Genomic DNA, 18,868 nt, shown 5'->3' with positions numbered 1-18,868 from the left:
TCCAGGCTCTCATTATGATTTTATATATATGATTAGTCAGAGTATCACCTCCACATTTAATGATTTCCGCGGGTATACCATCACTTCCTGGGGATTTATTATTTTAAGTGTTTTATTGCATCACGTACTTCTTGAATTGATGGAGGCTCCAATGATGTATTGTAGCTTGCTCCTGGGGTGGTTGATTTGGATCTTCTACTTCGATAGTAAGTTGTTCTATATAGTGTTCCATCCACATTTTCAATATTTCTGCTTTTGTATTGAGTATATGCCCCTCCTTATCCTTACATAGTCCGATCCTTGGTTTAAATTATTTTCTTGCATTATTTAGATTTTTATAGAATTTTCTTGTTTGATTTTCCTTTTTTAATGCCTCAAGTTCTTCCAATATTCTCTTTTCATAAGTTCGCTTTTTTCTCCGATGGATGTACATCTCTTCCCTTCTAAAATATTTATATTTTTGTTCTTTTTCTCGGGTTCTTCTTTGCTGCATCAGTTTATATGCATTGTTCTTTCTTCTTGTAATGTCCTCGCAATCAAAACATCGAACCACTCATTACGTGGTGGTGGTCTTTGCGACCTTAGAATGTTATTTGCTGTGTCTTTAATATAATTTTTACACATTTTACATTGTTCACTAACTATTAGATTCTCTTTAGTTATGTATTTAGTTTCGATATAGTTTTGAAACCATTCTACCATTTGTGGGTTTTTGAGGAGTTCAATATTAAGGCGCCTTGTTTTGGTACTTCTCTCCTTCTTCGCATTTGAGATTTTAGCCCGAATTCTTGTGCCAACTAGAAAACGATCTGAACCAATCAAATTAAATAATAACAAATGCAATATTACATATCTCAAATTAAAACCAAACAGTGAAGAATTTTAAACCGTCGAAAAATAAGTTCGATAGGAATTTGATCGATAAAGATTAAGGACAGGTAAGTGTGATTAGGTTAGTTTTTTTGACAACTAGTACAGTACAATACGCGACAAGTGGCTGGTCATCTGCGCGTAAATAGAAAGAAAGTTCCATGAGAGAGACAGAACAGCCTTGTAATCATGCTGGTGTCGAATGCGGTGTTTGTGCTTTAAAAATTTAGTTGTAATAGGAATACTATGAAAACAATATATTTATATTAAATATTAATATTTTAGACAATATTTATGCCAAGGGTGTGATTGATTTGGGGTAAAACAGCAAAAAAAATCGATTTATCAAGAATCTATACGCCGTAGAAAAAAATGTTTTAAATGAAAAATGTACAACGAAACGTTTTCTCACAAACAACGCTTGAAGCCACCGTCGATTTTGCATATCTGTTACCCGCGCGAAATCGATTGAAATAAGTACTCAAGTTTCCTTCTTTTGATAGTCAATATTATTTCAGCTTTATTTCTTATTCTTCTAGTAACTTCTGCGTTTAATATTCTTTGAGTATTCTTTATTCACATACACTTGTTTTATATACGAAAGCATGGATATGCTTCCAAGCCGTAAAGAAGAGTACTAAATACGTAACACCGAAGCATTCCGTAAATCATTGTTGTTATACGTCATTATTACTGTATTGTCTGCAAAATGCAAGTTATTCAAAACTTCTACACTGATAGATATACATTCTATTGAATGTGAAAGCGCTTCTTTAAATACCGCTTTACTGTAGACATTGAAGAGTAGTGGTAACAGCCAAATAGTGGAGACCAAAATCCGGCAGGGGAGGACAACCATCAGAACGCAAGGCCTCCTCGGTCATTAAAAAATACTCAACCCTCTCAGATAAAAATAGCTACCTGGAATGTAAGAAGTATGTATCAGCCTGGAAAACTACATAATGTTATTAAAGAGAAAGAGAGGCTAAATATAGATATACTTGGGATTAGCGATGTACAATGGTCCGGAAATGGAGAGATATCAATAAATAACCACAATATCTCTTACACTGGAGGAGACAAAACTGATCATCGATACGAAGTAGCTTTCATTATAAGCAACACTATTAGAAAATTAGTGCTAGGTGTGATTCGAATCTCAGAAAGAATAATAATATTAAAAATTCAAGCACGGAACTGTAATATTAATATGATCCAAATCTATGCTCCCACAGCTGATAAGACTGAAGATGAGATCGAAAAGTTTTATTCAGAATTGCACAATACAATCAAGTTAACAAAATCTAGAGATATTACTTACATTTTATGAGAATTTAATGCAAAAATTGGAATAGGTACAGTTAAAAATATAGTTGGACAGTTCGGATTAGGAACTAGAAATGAGAGAGGAGAAAGGCTCATAGAATACTGCCAAGAAAAGAATATGGTAATTGCCAATACTTGGTTTCAGCTTCTTAAGAGAAGACTATATACATGGACGTCTCCTTCACATACAGAAAACCACATTGTGAGAAACCACATAGACTTTATACTCGTAAATAGCAGATATAAAAACTCTATAACCTCAGTTAAAACTTATTCTGGAGCAAATGTTAACTCAGACCACAATCTGTTAGTTGCTGACGTGAAAATAAAATTAAAAAGAATTGAACTCAGAAAACAACAACCAAAAATTAATGTAAGAATGCTAAAAAATGAAGAAATAAAAAACGAATTAAAAAATAATGTGAATGTTAATATGCAAAAAACACTAACTGACAACAAACAAATTGTGGACGTAATAAAAAGTGGTATAATATAAAAAAACACATTACTGAAACCGGCTCAAGAAAGTTTGATACAACATAGGTCAGAGGCTAAAAAACAGTGGATGACAGAAGAAATTCTAGTACAGATGAAAGAAAGGAGGAAATATAAAGGAAAAGATCTACAGAAGTATAAACAAATACAACGAATAATTAAGGAAAAAATCAAAACAGCTAAGGAAATCTATTTGATGAAACAATGTAAAGAGATAGAAGAACTAGAAACAACATATGATATGAGAAATATGCACAAAAAAATAAGAGAAGTGACTGGAATGGGTCGAAATAGACAGCAAGGACACATAAAAGACAAAAAAGGAGTACTACAAAAATAGATTTACCAGAAAAATTAAGACGATGGGAGGAGTACGTTAGAGAACTTTTCCTAGATGAAAGAGGTGAAATGCAGAAAATACAAGAATTAAATCCTTTAGAGAGACAGAAGATCACGATAGATGAAATCAAATATGCTATCAAAAACTCTAAAGACAATAAGGCAGCTGGATTAGATGAAATACCAGTAGAACTGTTAAAACTAGTGGCAGAGGATAACTTGGAAGTATTGGCAGATTTATTCAACACGGTGTACGATACGGGAATAATACCACAAGAGTGACTGAAGTCAGCATTTATAACCATCCTTAAAAAACAAGCAGCAAAAGAGTGCTCTGATTATCAAACACTAAGCCTCATGAGTCATACTTTAAAAGTACTGCTGAAAGTAATACATAACAGAATATACGAAAGGCTAGAGGAGGATATTAGCCAGACGCAGTTCGGGTTCTGAAATGGAATGGGTACTCGAGAAGGACTATTTGCCATCAACATATCGATTCAGGAATGTCGGGATGTAAATGTTGATCTAAACTTGTGCTTTGTTGAGTAAGAGATAAAAAACTAATATCAATACTTATGAACAAGTGCATTGACAGTAAAATTATAAATATAGTGCAAACATTATACTGGAACCAAAGTGCCATAGTTCAAATTGATGGGCAACACTCAGAAGAAATGAAGATCTGTAGAGGAGTTAGACAGGGATGTGTTTTATCGCCGCTTTTGTTTAACTTATATCCTGAAGAAATTTTCCAAAACACGCTCAATAATATCAAAGCGGGAGTTACGGTTAACGGAAAATTAATTAACAACGTACAATATGCAGACGACACTGTGATCCTACCAACGAGTTATAGAAGATCTACAACATCTTATAGAAAGCCTAAATATGAATAGACGACACTCTAAAAAGAAGAAGGTAACAGCACACAACACTGGAGGACTTCTCTCTGTATTTTGATATGTCGGGTGTTCTGATTGTCAACTCTTACCTTGGTATTTTGATTCCAATATAGATTAGATATAATTAATCACGACCGTCAATATTTTTTCTTTTTAATATATATACAAGCTTTTTATATTGAACCTTATCAAATGCCTTTTCAAACTCTACAAAACATAAGTGCATGTCGTCATTCATATCCATGGATCTCTGGGCCAGCACATTCAAGCCGAACAAAGCATCTCTTGTACCCATACCATCTCTAAAGCCAAATTGTTTGTCACTAATTTCATATTCAAGAGTTTTAACAATTGTATTGTCTTATTCTTTAAAAAAAAAATTGGCAGTCAACATTTGATTTCTCTTTGGCACCTACATAATCGACCAATACAATTATTTCTCTCTCTCTCTCTCTTCTCTCTTGTTGTTTCCCCATTACTGAGGATCGTGATTTCTTCCAATATTCCTAACAATTTTTCTCCATTGGTCTCTATCTTCATTAAAGCTATTGTTCTGTGATCTAAGCAGGATCTTGCACTTGACTTTTTGGGTATAGACACAAAGGTAGATTGCGGCCATTGTCTGCGGTTGTGGCAGTCAGATATATTAGATTAAAGAGTTCTTCCCGTAATATTGGTTCTACCGTATCCTCTGTGGTTTCTACTGATAGTTTTTGTCTTTCATCATTAAATAGCTTTTGGATGTAATTGGTTAAGTGATCATTGTTACATTGTTAAGTAAAAAAACGTAACATTGATTCAGAATGATGTGATGTTAAATATGAGTGGATTTCACTGGATAAGTGGATGAAGCCTAATAAGGATAAGTTTGTGTGCCTTATTTACAATAAAGTTGTAGCCGTATTTAAGAAATATTAAACCTCTTATAGCGCTTCATGACAAAACATACCAAAGCCCAAAGAACTATTTGCGGAAAAAAGTCTTTGTAGCTCATTGGATAAGATGCCTAAGTTAAATATTACAATTTTAACCAGATTGTGTGTAAACATGTTCATAATTGCTAAAATTTATACGATGTAGAAAAACTAACGTTACGATTCCGTAACGCAATAATATCAGCCAAAACATATCCTGGAGCTGATATAAACTCTGATCATAATCTTCTTGTAGCCCAATTACGACTCAGACTAAAAACCTTAATCCAGAAACAGAGCAACAAAAGATTAGATATGGATCAACTTAGAAATCCCGAGATAAAAGTCAAGCTTACAAATAGCATTAATAGTAATGTTGCTTTAACAATCAATACTGATGATATTGAAAGAGACTGGCTCAACTTAAGGGACGCTATATGCAACGGTGCGAAGGAAGTCATTGGTGACTACGAGCGGAAGAAGAAGAACGAATGGATGACAGATGAAATATTACACCTTATGGACAGAAGAAGGGAAAATAAGAATAATCCCGAACAATATAAAGAACTGGATAGAACTGTCAGCAGAAAGATAAAAGAATCTAAAGAGAAATGGTTACAAGAAAAATGTCAAGAGACAGAAGAGCTAGAACGAAGACACGATAGTTTTAATATGCATAAAAAAATCAAGGAGTTTACTTATACTTACAAGAAAAAACAGTTTGGTAGGTTAATAGACGAGAACAACAAACTTATTGCAGATAAAGAAGAACAGTTGCAGACTTGGGCAAATTACATAAAAGATTTGTTTACGGATTATCGTCATATTTCTACGAACACTCTTGATCTGAATGGACCAAAAATATTGAAATGTGAGGTGATAAAAGCTATAGATCAAACGAAAGATGGGAAAGCAACAGATGCGATGAAATACCAGTCGAATTTTTAAAAAGTTTTTAACGAGAACAACCTGAATGTAGTATTGGAACTGTTTAATAAGATATACGATACTGGTCAAATTCCATCGGACTGGTTGAAATCTACATTTGTGCCTCTTCCCAAGAAATCGAATTCTAAGACGTGTAGTGAATATCGCCTTATAAGTTAAATGAGTCACACCCTTAAAGTATTCTTGCGTATTATCCATTCCAGAATAAGAGCAAAATTAGAACACAGCATAAGTAAAACACAGTTCGGTTTTAGATGTGGTTTTGGAACTCGAGAGCGGCTCTTTGCAATACAAGTCTTGATTCAAAAATGTCTGGATCAACAGAAAGATGTTTACGCCTGTTTTATCGACTATGAGAAAGCATTCGATACTATCAAACATGACAAACTCATAGAACTATTACATCTTTCAGGACTTGACACTAAGGACATCCAGATTATAAAAAATCTATATTGGAATCAAACAGCCCACATGAAGAATGGACATATGGTGAGTGAAAACGTAACCATTTCGAGGGGTTAGACAGGGCTGTATTCTTTCGCCACTGCTTTTCAACCTGTATACGGAACAAATATTTCTAGAGGCACTGGAAGAGTACAACAAGGGCATCAAGATTAATGGCGTACCAATAAGTAATTTTCGATATGCAGATGATACTGTTATACTGACCGATAACATCGAAGATTTACAGATGATGCTAAATAGAGTAAATACAACTGGCAACCAATTTGGACTGAAGATCAATAGAAAGAAAACTAAATTTATGGTGATCAGTAAAAAGAACATTCAACATATCGACCTGAATATTGAAGCCGAACGTATTGAAAGACTACACCGATTTAAATATCTGGGATATACTGTAAATGATAAATGGGACCCAGACGTAGAGATTAAGATCCGATTTGAAATAGCAAGATCCAAATTCATCAAAATGAGAAAGCTCATAAACAGCCGCCACCTAAACGTTAACCTCCGATGGCGCGCCACGAAATGCTATGTACTCTCTACGCTACTTTACGGAGTTGAAAGGTGGACGTTAACAGCAGCAACTATAAAGAAGTTTGCGGCTCTAGAAATGTGGCTGTATCGACACATACTGAGAATACCTTGGACAGACAGAGTGACCAACACAGAGGTATTAAGACGAATGGGTAAAGAGGTGGAATTGTTAACAACTGTTAAAAGGAGGAAAGCGTCATACCTGGGCCATGTGTTCCGTAATGATAAGTACAGTCTGCTACAGCTTATCGTGAAAGGCAAGATTGAAGGTAGAAGAGGTTTGGGCAGAAAGAAGAAATCCTGGCTGAGAAACTTGAGAGAATGGTTTCAAATACCAGAAGCTGCGAACATAATACATGCGGCACAAAACAGAGAAACCTATCGTTTGATGGTCGCTTGGTAGAAGACGGCACATAAAGAAGAAGAAAAATTAAAGGTAATAAAAATAGCAAAAATGTTTTTAATTAAATATTTATTTCTTTAAAAAAATGTCCGCCGAATTTTAAATGTCGAGGACGTTTCTTAATACAGAATAATACTTTATACATAAAACTTAAAGCTTCTTAAAACAAAGCAAATATTAGATTATGAGTAAAACATCATAAATTATTGTTGCTATGTACAAACAACATACAGAGCTAATGTCTAACAAATATTAATAAATCGTTGTAGAACAATATGGTTATATCCTTATCAAATAAAAATATAATAACCTTTTACGGTTATAGTTATACAGTTTATCTAATAATCAAAGTTTTAAAACAATTTCCTTATTCTTTGTCTAAAAATTTTGATTAGGAGTTTTGAGTTCTAGTAAGTTAATACATTTCTGTACACTTCAAGGCATGCTTCGAATAAAAAATGAGTCTCAAGCATGTACGTATAAATAAAGAGTAATACATCTTTATTTATACGTCCATGGTCTCAAGCGTCTTAAATTTCATGCCTTAAGTAACTCAAATATGTTAATAGGTGGTTATCTAAAGTTATCTAAATTTTATATTTATTGTGTCTTATACATGTTTAATGCCAGAAATAAACGGAGATGACATTCGACAAGCGTTAAGAAAAATGAAAAATTACAAAGCCCCAGGAGATGATGGAATCGTAATATAAGCTATCGTAAATGGAGGAGATATGCTATTAAATAAATTAAGGAAACTGTTTAATCTATGTTTACAGCAAAGAGAGGTGCCCAAAGAATGGAATAATGCTATAACAATCCTTTTGTATAAAAAAGGAGATAGAACAGACCTAGAAAATTATAGACCTATTAGCCTGTTGAACCACATATACAAGCTCTTCACTAGGTTACTGACATCAAGATTGGAGAAAAAATTAGATTTCTACCAACCGAGAGAGCAGGCAGGATTCCGTTCAAATTATGGTACCAATGATCACCTCCATACAGTAAAGACACTCATTGAAAAATCAATAGAATACAACAAACCTCTTGTCATCACTTTCATAGATTTCAATAAAGCGTTCGACACGATCGAAATAGACAACCTTATAAAAGCAATGAATGACAGCAGGATTGGCCATAGGTATAGTGAACATAACGGCATTAGAGTATACCTTTAAGATGGTCAATTGGGACAATAGACGGCGAAAAGCTTAACCATCTCCGTTTCGCAGATGACATTGTCCTTATCACAGATAATTTAGGAAGGCCACAGATATTTTATATGAATCGCACTTTGCATGTTCGAAGGTGGGCCTCAGAATGAACTTGACCAAAACTAAGTTTATGACAAATGTGGTCCCCATTAACTATTCAAAACAAAGTGGTAGAACTGGTGGAAAAATATACGTATTTGGGTCATGAAATAAGAATCAGCACTGTAACTAGTCACCCTGTCTGACTCCGCTTTGTACTTGTAAACACTGGGTTAATTTTCCATTTATCTTTGCCCCTATTCGATTTTGTAAGTAGATGTTTTCGATGATTTCTATAATATTGATTTGTATGTTTCTTTTATACAGTAGGTGTAAGACGTTTTCGACTTGGATGCGATCGAAAGCCTTTGTGAGGTCTATAAAACATAGATATGCTGGTTTATTGTACTCGATGGCTTTTTCTATGATTTGTCTTAGTACAAATACGGAGTCTACGCAGGATCTTCCGGATCTAAATCCTTTTTGTTCATCTGATAAAGTTGTTAGTTTATTGATTGTTTGGAATTCACGGACAATAAAACAAAGTGGCAACATTGTGCGCCAAACTCGGTACCAGCTTTTTGAAGCTACGCAACTGCGACCGGCGAGGGGGAACAGAGACAATCAACAACCATAGACGATACACAACGCCTTTCATTAAATTTCAGTTTAAATTAGTTTTTTATGTAAATATGTGAGAAATAAAGTTTATTTTATAATCACTTCTCTTCTAAATTAGTAACTTCGACTATGTCGTCAACATTGATTTTGTTGGTTAGGACTTTTGTAGTAAGCGGAAGTGCGGTGTTTAGTAGATTTACACCTCCATAATTGTTGGGGTCTTCTTTATCTCCTTTCTTAAACATTGGTATCATTATGATGTTTCTCCATGTGTCTGGTATACTTTGTCCTCCGTGTTTTAGAAGCTCGTTGGTTATTCCGTCTGGTCCTGGTGACTTTCTATTTTTGAGTGAATTATTGTGTTGATTATTATTTTCCTTTCCTTTAAACAATTCCGTCAGGTATCTTTCCCATTCGTTTGCTGGTATGTTATTGTATTCCTTCAATTCTGCCATTTCTTTCTGTTGGTTTCTTATGAATCTCCATATTTGTTTTTGTCTACCGTAGGAGTCGCTTTCCTTCCTTTTTGTAAACTGTTTTCAGTGTTCATTTTTTGTTCTTCTTACAAAAGTTCATTTTTTGTTCTTCTTTCAAACGTAGCTCACGTTTATATCTTCGATGTCGTCTATTTGTTTCAGCTGTATCTTCTGTGCTAGCCTTATTTGGTACATTTCGTTCCACAGTGATTCTACATTGAATTTTTCTATAGAAAATGTTTTGGTGTTATTTTCATTCTTATTTTAGCTAGTACTAGTTTGTGTTTACTCCCTGCGTCCGCTTAGTTTAAAGTTCGGATATCTAGAATCTGCTTCGGGTGGATTTTTCTATTAGCGACTATAAAATCAATTATACATTTGTTTTCAAATGTATATTTATATTGGAGCGAACGAGAAAGCTTTATGGTCAAAAGATGTATTATTAATTCTCATTTCTTTAAAAGCACAGAGATTAGCCATGAGAATTAATGGTTCTACATCCAGGATAGTTTGCAATTGTTCGTAGAATTCCTCTCGATCCTCCTTAGGTTTGCATTCCTCGGGGCTATAAATAGATATGACATTTAATTTTTGGTAGTCCATTGTTATGTTCATATGTATTATTCTTTCGCAGATATAACGGTAGTTATTTATGTTGTCTTTAAATTTTTAGGGACAAATATACCTACGCCTGCTCTATATTGCTATAAAATACACCACATCTAATCTTAAATATCCAGTTTATATCATTAAAATACTCTTCATAACTCATATAACCCTTATCAACGTTGAGTATAATTAAATCTATATGACGATTGCAGAAATTTGATTCAGTTGCTCTCTCCAATGCTCTTTCCCTTGTCCCAGCACGAACGACAACTATCACCTGTTCTGAAAGATCTTTGTTGTTCATTGGTTTCGATCATAATAGTCGACTGTTGTAAAATCGTACCATAGTTTAAGGGAAATACTTAACCGATTTTGTTTTTATTTTTGTGTAAGTTTTGCTCTATGCCAGGCTCTAGTGAAACTAAATATCGTTTAAATGCAGTTTAGAAACAGCAAAATAAATCAAGAGGAATCACCAACAAATTGAAGTAACGATATTATCATATAAAATGATAACGGAGAGCTAATTACAACTTTTTGAATATAAAAATTCAGAAGAGATTGAACAATTACATAATCGACTGAGAAATCATGAACAGATGATTATGTTCTAACACCTAAAACAACATGTTATTTATGTTTTCCTTCAAGCATTAGTTGAATTTGATCTAAAGTTTTTCCCTTCGTTTCTGGAATAAAGAATATAACATAAAACGATGTTAAAAATGAACATAGAGAAAACAAATAAAAGGGTATATGCATGCCATAGCTATCTTTCAAGTAGTTGTACAAACTAATTGCAATAATGGCAGAGGACACATAAACTCCATCCACCAAAGCCATCCCCAATGCTTTTATCTTGGAAGCGAATATTTCTGCAGTTATCACTATAGGAACCATCCCCAAACCGTACTTAAATACCAGAGCATACACCATAACAGCCACTAAGGGCAGCCAACTAACATGTTGGTATTCATACCCAGCGTTTTTTATATGGAAATATATAGCCAACGTGAGAAGACAGATTCCTGTTAAAATACTTGAAAGGTAAAGTAGCTTCTTACGTCCAAACTTATCAACTGTTCCAGAAGCTAAACCGGCAGCCAAAAACATAATGGCAGCAAAAATAATGGCTGTTAATGAGGGTTCTAAATAAATTGAGCCTGCTGATTCTAAGATTTGATGCATGTTCATTAAGATGACATTGATACTACTAAATTGCTGGGCTGCATTCAAAACTGTCATAATTAACAAGGATTTTCGGTAGCTTTTTACTGTTAATATATCCTTGACTCCTCCCTTTTCAGATTGTTGTCTTTCAACAGCTGCTTTAATATCAACCAATTCCTTCTCTACTGAACCACTAGATCTATAAAACTTTATAGACCTTATTGCTGCCTCTTCTTGACCACTAAACATCAAATAGTACGGCGTTTCTGGAAGCATGGAAAATACAACCAGTTCTACTACCAATAGGCAAGTACCAATAATTGGAGGAACGTAGTACGGTAAGAAAGGTCCAGTAATATAAATAGTCAATACACCAGTTAACATCATTAAATATATAACACTTGATAAAAATCCTCGAATTTTCTGGTCAGCAATTTCAGCTATATAACAAGGTGCTGCTACAAAGGCCATATCTCCTCCTATTCCCGCTATAACTCTCGATACGTAAATAACGGTGACATCTTTGGCAAATATCACTACTACCCAAGCTATAACAAGCAACGCTGAAGCTAGTAATAAAGATCTTTTCCTCCCAATCTTGTTAACAAAATAGGCTGTGAAAGGTAAACCTATTATAGCACCCATTAACAACCATGTTTCTAGCCATTCTGCTTCGTGTTGTGTCATTCGAATGTGGCTTTTTTCACTGAGAAAATAAGGTATCATTGGAGACGTCCATCCTACTGTCATTCCATCGGATATTGCCATCAAGTTTGCTAAAATATAAAGATCTAATTTAAAGAAAATGTTGTAAAGCTTGAAATAATACTTACAATAATAACCTTACAATAATATAACAACTTAATTGGGTCCACAAGATAAACCAGGTAACCTAATAAGGAATCAAATTGATTGTATAATGGTAAACAAAAGATTCCGTGATGGATGCCTATCAGTTAAAAGTTACCCCGATGCTGACGTATCGTCAGATCATATTCCTGTTATTGGTAAATTTAGGTTTAGATATAAAAAGGCTGCAAAAAAGAATAGTAACAAAAAATTTAATATGAGAATACTAAAAGATAAGGAAACAAAGCAGACAGTTGCACGGATTCTTTCAGAAAAGCTAAGTAACATGGAAAAACATATGATCCTGAAGAATCACTCTAGAATATATGTGAAACCTTTAACTCTAATAGAAAATAAAGAAAAGAGTAAAAGTTAGATTAATGACAATATACTGCAACTCATGGAAGAAAGAAGAAAATCAAAGAATAACAAAAGAATGTACAAAAATATTCAGAGACAAACAAGAACTGAAATATGAAAGGCCAAAGAAAATTGGTTAAAGACACAGTGTGAAGACATAGAGTTGTTGAAACCAAAACACGATACATTTAATATACATAAAAAGGTAAAACAAGCAGCTGGTCTTTAAAAATACAACAAAACTAGCAAACTGCAAGATCAACAAGGAAACATCATCACAGATAAAAATCAAGAAATATGCATATGGACCAAATACACACAAGAACTCTTTGATGATAGTAGGTCCGAAGAATCTTCATCTTACATATGTAATGACCACTTACCAATCACATCAGATGAAGTGAAAAAAGCAATATCACAACTAAAAGATGGCAAAGCTCCTGGACCTGACAATGCATATGCTGAACTCATAAAGCTATGTAACACCGAGGGTACCCAACGATTAACAAAAATATTCCAAAGACATTCCTAAAACAGCCTTCTCCGTTGAAAACGGACACTATGAATTTACTCGTATGCCTTTTGGACTTAAATATGCACCATTCACATTCCAGCGTGTCATGGACAATATTCTTTTAGGTATATTGAACGAACGATGTCTTGTCTACATGGACGACATTATAGTATACTCCCTTACCATTCACGAGCACATTTCCCATCTTACTGAAGTCTTCAAACGTCTTCGAAAGGCTAATCTTAAAACCCACCCTGATAAATGTGAATTTCTCAGAAAAGAGGTGACTCGGACATCTCATTAAGCGTTATGGCGTCAAGCCTAACCCTTTAAAAGTCGATTGTATCCAACGATTTCCTGAACCGAAAACACCAAAGCACATAAATTCTTTCCTAGATCTAGCCGGTTACTATGGTCGTTTAATTCCAAATTTTGCCAAACTCTCCAAACCTCTCACTAGACTACTCCAGAAAGACGTTGTATTTAATTTTGATCCAGATTGCAGGCAATCTTTTGAAGATTTGAAAAACGCTTTAATTTCTGACTTAATTCTGATCTATCCAAACTTTGAGGAACCATTTGTTCTCACAACGGATGTAAGTGCATTCGCCATCGGCACTATATTATCCCAAGGCCCCATTGGAAAAGATCTACCTTTAGTATATACACACGTACCCTGTGGAATGCTGAAACACGATATTCGACCATTAATCGAGAGCTCCTTGCCATTGTATGGGCTGTAAAACATTTCCGACCCTATCTGTTCGGAAGAAAATTCACTCTAGTAACTGATCACCTTTCATTTACCTGATTATTTTCTATAAAAGACCCTGGAAGCAGACTAGCTAGATGACGCCTCAAGCTTGAGGAGTACAATTATAAAATCATTCATAAACCGGGAAACCCCAACAAAAATTCGGACGCCCTTTTTTGAATAAAAATCAATCATTTTAAAGAATGTGCGAATTTCCATAAGAAATGATCAGATGAAGAAGAAGAAGAAGAAGAAGAAGAAGAGATGAAGAAGCAATTACTGAACATTTCAATAGGTTTGTCGCTTATAATACCAAGATCATGGCTGAAGTCAACGTGTATTGCTCTACCAAAGAAACAAAATCCGTATCCTGCAATTTTGTGTCCATTATTATTTTTACTTATTTTTGCTTTTTTTAAGTATTTACTTCAGAAAGTCATGGCAGGAACCGATGGATGGCATTTCGAATATTTAATGTAAAATAATTGTTATGAATAATTTGGTTACTTTAAAGTACATTATGAATTAAATCATTAATTGTAATTTAGTTGAATTTAAATTTAAAAAAATTATATTTGTACCCTTAAAAAAATATTTTAGTTAAAAATGTAATGTCGTTAAATAGAGAATTAAATTCTCCTTCAAATGAGGTGTCGCAATACACCAATTTCTATTTAAAAAAATTAACGGTTTTGTCACTACACCCACACCGGTGACGTCATCCCTATTCCATGTACGTTATAAGATGGGTATTTTATAACAAAAATCGACCTATTTCGGGATTTCCCTCAAAACTCGACGGTTCTCGAAATAATGATAATATTCCATAATTTAGCTGTTCACTGTATAATCATGCAACCATGACCGAAAGATTACGCAAAGATACAAAATATATAAAAATCCAAAGAAAAATCAGACAAGAAGATACGTTATCTCCCAAACTCTTTACGGCAGTTCTGAAACGTGCTTTCAAACAATTGTAGTGGGAAGTCAAAGGAATTAATGTCAGCGGCGAAATGCTCTCTCACTTATTTGCGGACGACATAGTTCTGATAACAGATATCTTAAAAAAATTGTAAGCTTAGTTACTTAGTTAGATACCACCTGCAAGGAAATTGGTTTAAACATTATTTGAAAACAATACATGATAAATCTGGTACCAAGCGAAAATCCAAAAATCAAGCCACAGCAGCCAAACTCAGAGTGACCCAAAGAAGAACGGGATGGTCGCTACTTGAACTGACTCAGAGACAGGTTAGAAACGGACCAAAAAATTACAGTATGGAGGCCACGAGCAAACAAAAGAGGCAGAGGTAGCCCACATACACGATGAACAGACGACGTCAATAGAATCGCTGACAATTGACTGCAGGAAGACATAAGACATAACTAGAAGAAATTAGGAAAGGCATATGTTCAACTTTGGACGCAGAAAGCTGGATGATGACAATGAAAAGAAATATATGGATTAAAACTAAACGAAAAAAAAAACACAAAATGTATGGAAGAAAGCATTAAATATGTGAGTGATCATGGAAACGTCTTGATAAGAAAGAATTCAAGGAAAAAATGTAAAGGAAAATCGATCCTTTAAAAGAAAAGGGTTAAAACCGAAAACGAAGCAACAAGACAAAAATAAGTTCATAATAAGTAAAATCACGTACGCAATGGAAACCCAGCATGGAAGGAAACTTAAGAAAACTTATAAGAAAAATAATTATAGGCCAATAGGTAGACCATCTACACGATGGACAGACGACGTCAAAAGAGTCGCTGGGAATTGACTGCAGAAAGCTCAAGAATGACAGGACTAGAAGATATTAGCGAAGGCATATGTTCAACTTCGGATGCAGATAGCTGGATGATGACGATGAAAAGCAAGAAATATGGAATACAGCTAAACCAAAAAAAAAAACAGGATTATAATAAGATATGGAGGTAAACATTAAATATGTAAGTGATCATGGAAATGTCTTGAAAAGAATGAATTCAAGGAACAATTGTACAGGAAAACTTGATGACGTCAAAAGAATCACTGGGAATTGGCTGCAGGAAGACGGAGAGAACTGGAAAAAGTTAGGTGAGACCAATCTTCAACGAAAACAAAACAGTCAATTCAAACAAAATAAAGAAGAAAATAGAATCTTTTTACACATAATAAACTACCAAACTCACCTACAACAGCAGCAAATAATTGATAAATAGTTCCCTTATCCATGTTCAACATTTTTCTTCAATAATATAATATAATAAAATTGATTCTTCTAAGACTCATTAATTTCAGTAAATGGTTTCAACAACTTCTTGATATTGTATAATTTGTGTTATACTATTTTTATATAAAATTAGACGACTCTTATCAAATAAATCACTTTATATGGAATTTGCATGGCAATAACGTGGCTTTTTGATAATCTTATGTTAACAAAGAATTAAAATATAATAATAAAGTCAACTTTTGTTAGAACAAAAATGTTATTTTAATGTTACTATAAATAGAAATTAAATATTTGTAAATGAAAATATTAGTTTATAGAGCAGGCTCCAAAGAACGTAAGGGAGAGTAGTACACAATGGAATATGGTACACACTAAGACAATGTAATAATTTTTCAAATTTACCGCCAAGATTCAATTCTGCAACCGACATTAACACAGAAATGTCACGAAGTATGTCAGACAGAAATAAAATATATTATTTATCTATGGAAATAACAGATAACAGAGCATATTTATTGGTGCAACAGGGATCAACGGAGACGCAGACTTGACAAGCGGAGGAATATAAATAACTACGTAAACAAGTAAAGAAAATCCAACGCAGAAAGAAGAGAGAAAATATGAATGAATAACTTTCAAGAACTACAAGAATTAAGTAAGCCAACAGAGACACGAAAATTTTACCAAAACAGAAACTGAACAAAAGCAGAAAAGAATTCAAACAAAAGATGTGAAGAGATAAGTTGGGTAATATATTGACAGAACAGCAAGAAAAACTAAGAAGAAGGAATTCCTGAATGAGACCGAAAATGTTTTAGATTGTATTGATATACCTATTAGATGTTCATTTGTAGGTAGATGTCCTATAATAATACTCCATTTAACGTAATGCTTTAAATTATTATGTGTTCTTATTGTTTGCCGTACGCTAAATAAAAAATATTTTCTTATTTGTATATCTAGTGATATTTGCTTTGTTCTTTCGATTAAATAATGTTTTGGGAATGGCTTCAATTATAAGAAAAACTAGGCATTATCAGTAAAACAATCATTAAAATCATTTTGTTAGTTTCTTAACATTTCGAATATTACTAAACTCTACAACAGGCTTTTTATTATCTTTTATTTTAAGATACATTAATATAATAATACCATGACATGACCATTACAATGATCGTTTCTACGCCTTAGGCAACCTACGATGCCCATGTTAGTAGTCCAAGTTGCCTAACAATATATCATAACACATTTCAAAACATTTGCTTCGATTTATTTGATAACTAAGAAAACAGGCATACAAAAAAGACCTAATAAAGGTTTTGACCTTTCTTAGGGTGTTTAAATTCCCAAAATATGAATATGTTTGAGTTTATAGCAATTAATAAAATGCTGTCTTTATATTTTGCAAAAAGTCTTTTAGTACTTATGAAAAATAATTTCTTAGATAGTTTTATGACTTATTTACGAACTGATAACAACTATAATTTGTATGTAAAAACAGACAAAAGAAATTGAATATTAAACAACATAGATTAAGTATAGGTACATATTTAATTTGTAAATATTTGGCAAATAGTTCGCATATTCTTGCTTGCTATTAGCATAATAACAGGTGAATAAAAACATCGACAAAGTGTTTCATTATTTATTTTAAAACTTAATAAATTGATACTTTCAAAAATACTTGAAAATAAGAAAAATGTAGAAGATAACGTGTAGAAGAAAAGAGATTATAACGAAAATACCTACATTAATAGAATTTTCTTATTATTATAACTAAGTAATAAATTAACAATCAGAATAAAAATGTGTTTTATAAGTTAATGTAATGAGTTTACGTTTTATGGGAGAATCACGTGTCCATGATACTGGTCTGTTTGGCAACGTCGCTTTAGTCTTCTAATAACTTGATGTTGAGGTATTGCGGAAATTAATGGATTGGAGTGTGTGTTCACTTTTTGAATGTATTTTGATTTCTTTTGCTAGAGTACTTCTTTTACTGTTGAGATATTGAGATCCTCATAGATTTTTTGGTTGGTTATATACCAGGGTGCATTAACAATTGCTCTTAAGATTTTTGATTGAAATCTTGCTATTATGTCAATACTGGATTTACTACTACTTACAGCTGGGTGTTTGCTCATGGTTGATACATAGGGTGGCAGGACACTGCCTTGTCATTTTGGAGTTAAGTCCCCAATTCTTACCGCACATTCTTCTACATCTACCCAGGGACAGAATAGCTTTCTGTGTGGTTTTCGGAATGTGAGTATTCCATGGAAGCTTATGATCAAAGACACCCCAAGGTATTTTGTTTCTTTGACAAATCAAATCTCTGTTCCTTCCAGTACCGGTGATTTTAGGCCTTGTATTACTGTTTTTTTGGTGATTTCTGCCTTAATGGGATTCATTTTGGATATTTCTCCATTTACTTTTCTTGTGAACTGTCAGTTCTACAAGTATGATATAAGTATTCGAAAGAATGGTGGTAATATTTGTTTAACTTTATAGAGAAGTCCTTTTTGCCAAACTTTATCAAAAGCTTGACTTACACCTAGTGATTGATTGGGCAATATTCTTTTTCTTTCAATGCAGAGTTGATTTTATGGGTTCTTCAGTGGCATTGCTGGATGGTTAAGTGTTCTCGTCGAAATCCAAACTGATAATTTGGTATCCAGTGTGCCCCTGTAAAGTCTGGATGTATTCTTTTTATTCACAGTTTTTCTATTAATTTGGAGATTGTTTATAACAGACTGATAGGTCGATAATATGATACTTAACTGAGATTCTCTCCTGGTTTTGGGAATAAAAGTATTTCTGCAATTTTTAAAATATTAGGCC

The 18,868-nt window shown here is 33.5% G+C and overlaps 1 protein-coding gene across 1 annotated transcript; it reads right to left on the bottom strand.

Moving 5' to 3' along the window:
* Positions 1-8,618: 8,618 nt before the first annotated feature.
* On the bottom strand, positions 8,619-16,126 carry LOC140449529 (facilitated trehalose transporter Tret1-like). The gene is made up of 2 exons (XM_072542724.1): positions 15,984-16,126; positions 8,619-12,107 (listed from the first exon to the last, which is right to left on the bottom strand). The coding sequence occupies exons 1-2, from the start codon at positions 16,033-16,035 to the stop codon at positions 10,792-10,794; spliced, it is 1,368 nt and encodes a 455-aa protein (XP_072398825.1). The 5' UTR covers positions 16,036-16,126; the 3' UTR covers positions 8,619-10,791.
* Between the last annotated feature and the right edge of the window lie 2,742 nt (positions 16,127-18,868).

The sequence above is a fragment of the Diabrotica undecimpunctata genome, chromosome 9 (genome assembly GCF_040954645.1).
Source record: "Diabrotica undecimpunctata isolate CICGRU chromosome 9, icDiaUnde3, whole genome shotgun sequence".
Taxonomy (NCBI): domain Eukaryota; kingdom Metazoa; phylum Arthropoda; class Insecta; order Coleoptera; family Chrysomelidae; genus Diabrotica; species Diabrotica undecimpunctata.
The sequence above is the reverse complement of the archived record's forward strand: the minus strand, read 5'-3'. Positions and strand labels throughout refer to the sequence as shown.

What these genes read in the sequence shown, in the direction of transcription:
- LOC140449529 (XM_072542724.1), bottom strand. Translation starts at nt 16,035, where the DNA reads ATGTTGAACATGGATAAGGGAACTATTTATCAATTATTTGCTGCTGTT. An exon ending in ATTATTTGCTGCTGTTGTAG is followed by an intron (nt 12,108 to 15,983) that starts GTGAGTTTGGTA and finishes TTTATATTTTAG; the next exon opens with CAAACTTGATGGCAATATCC.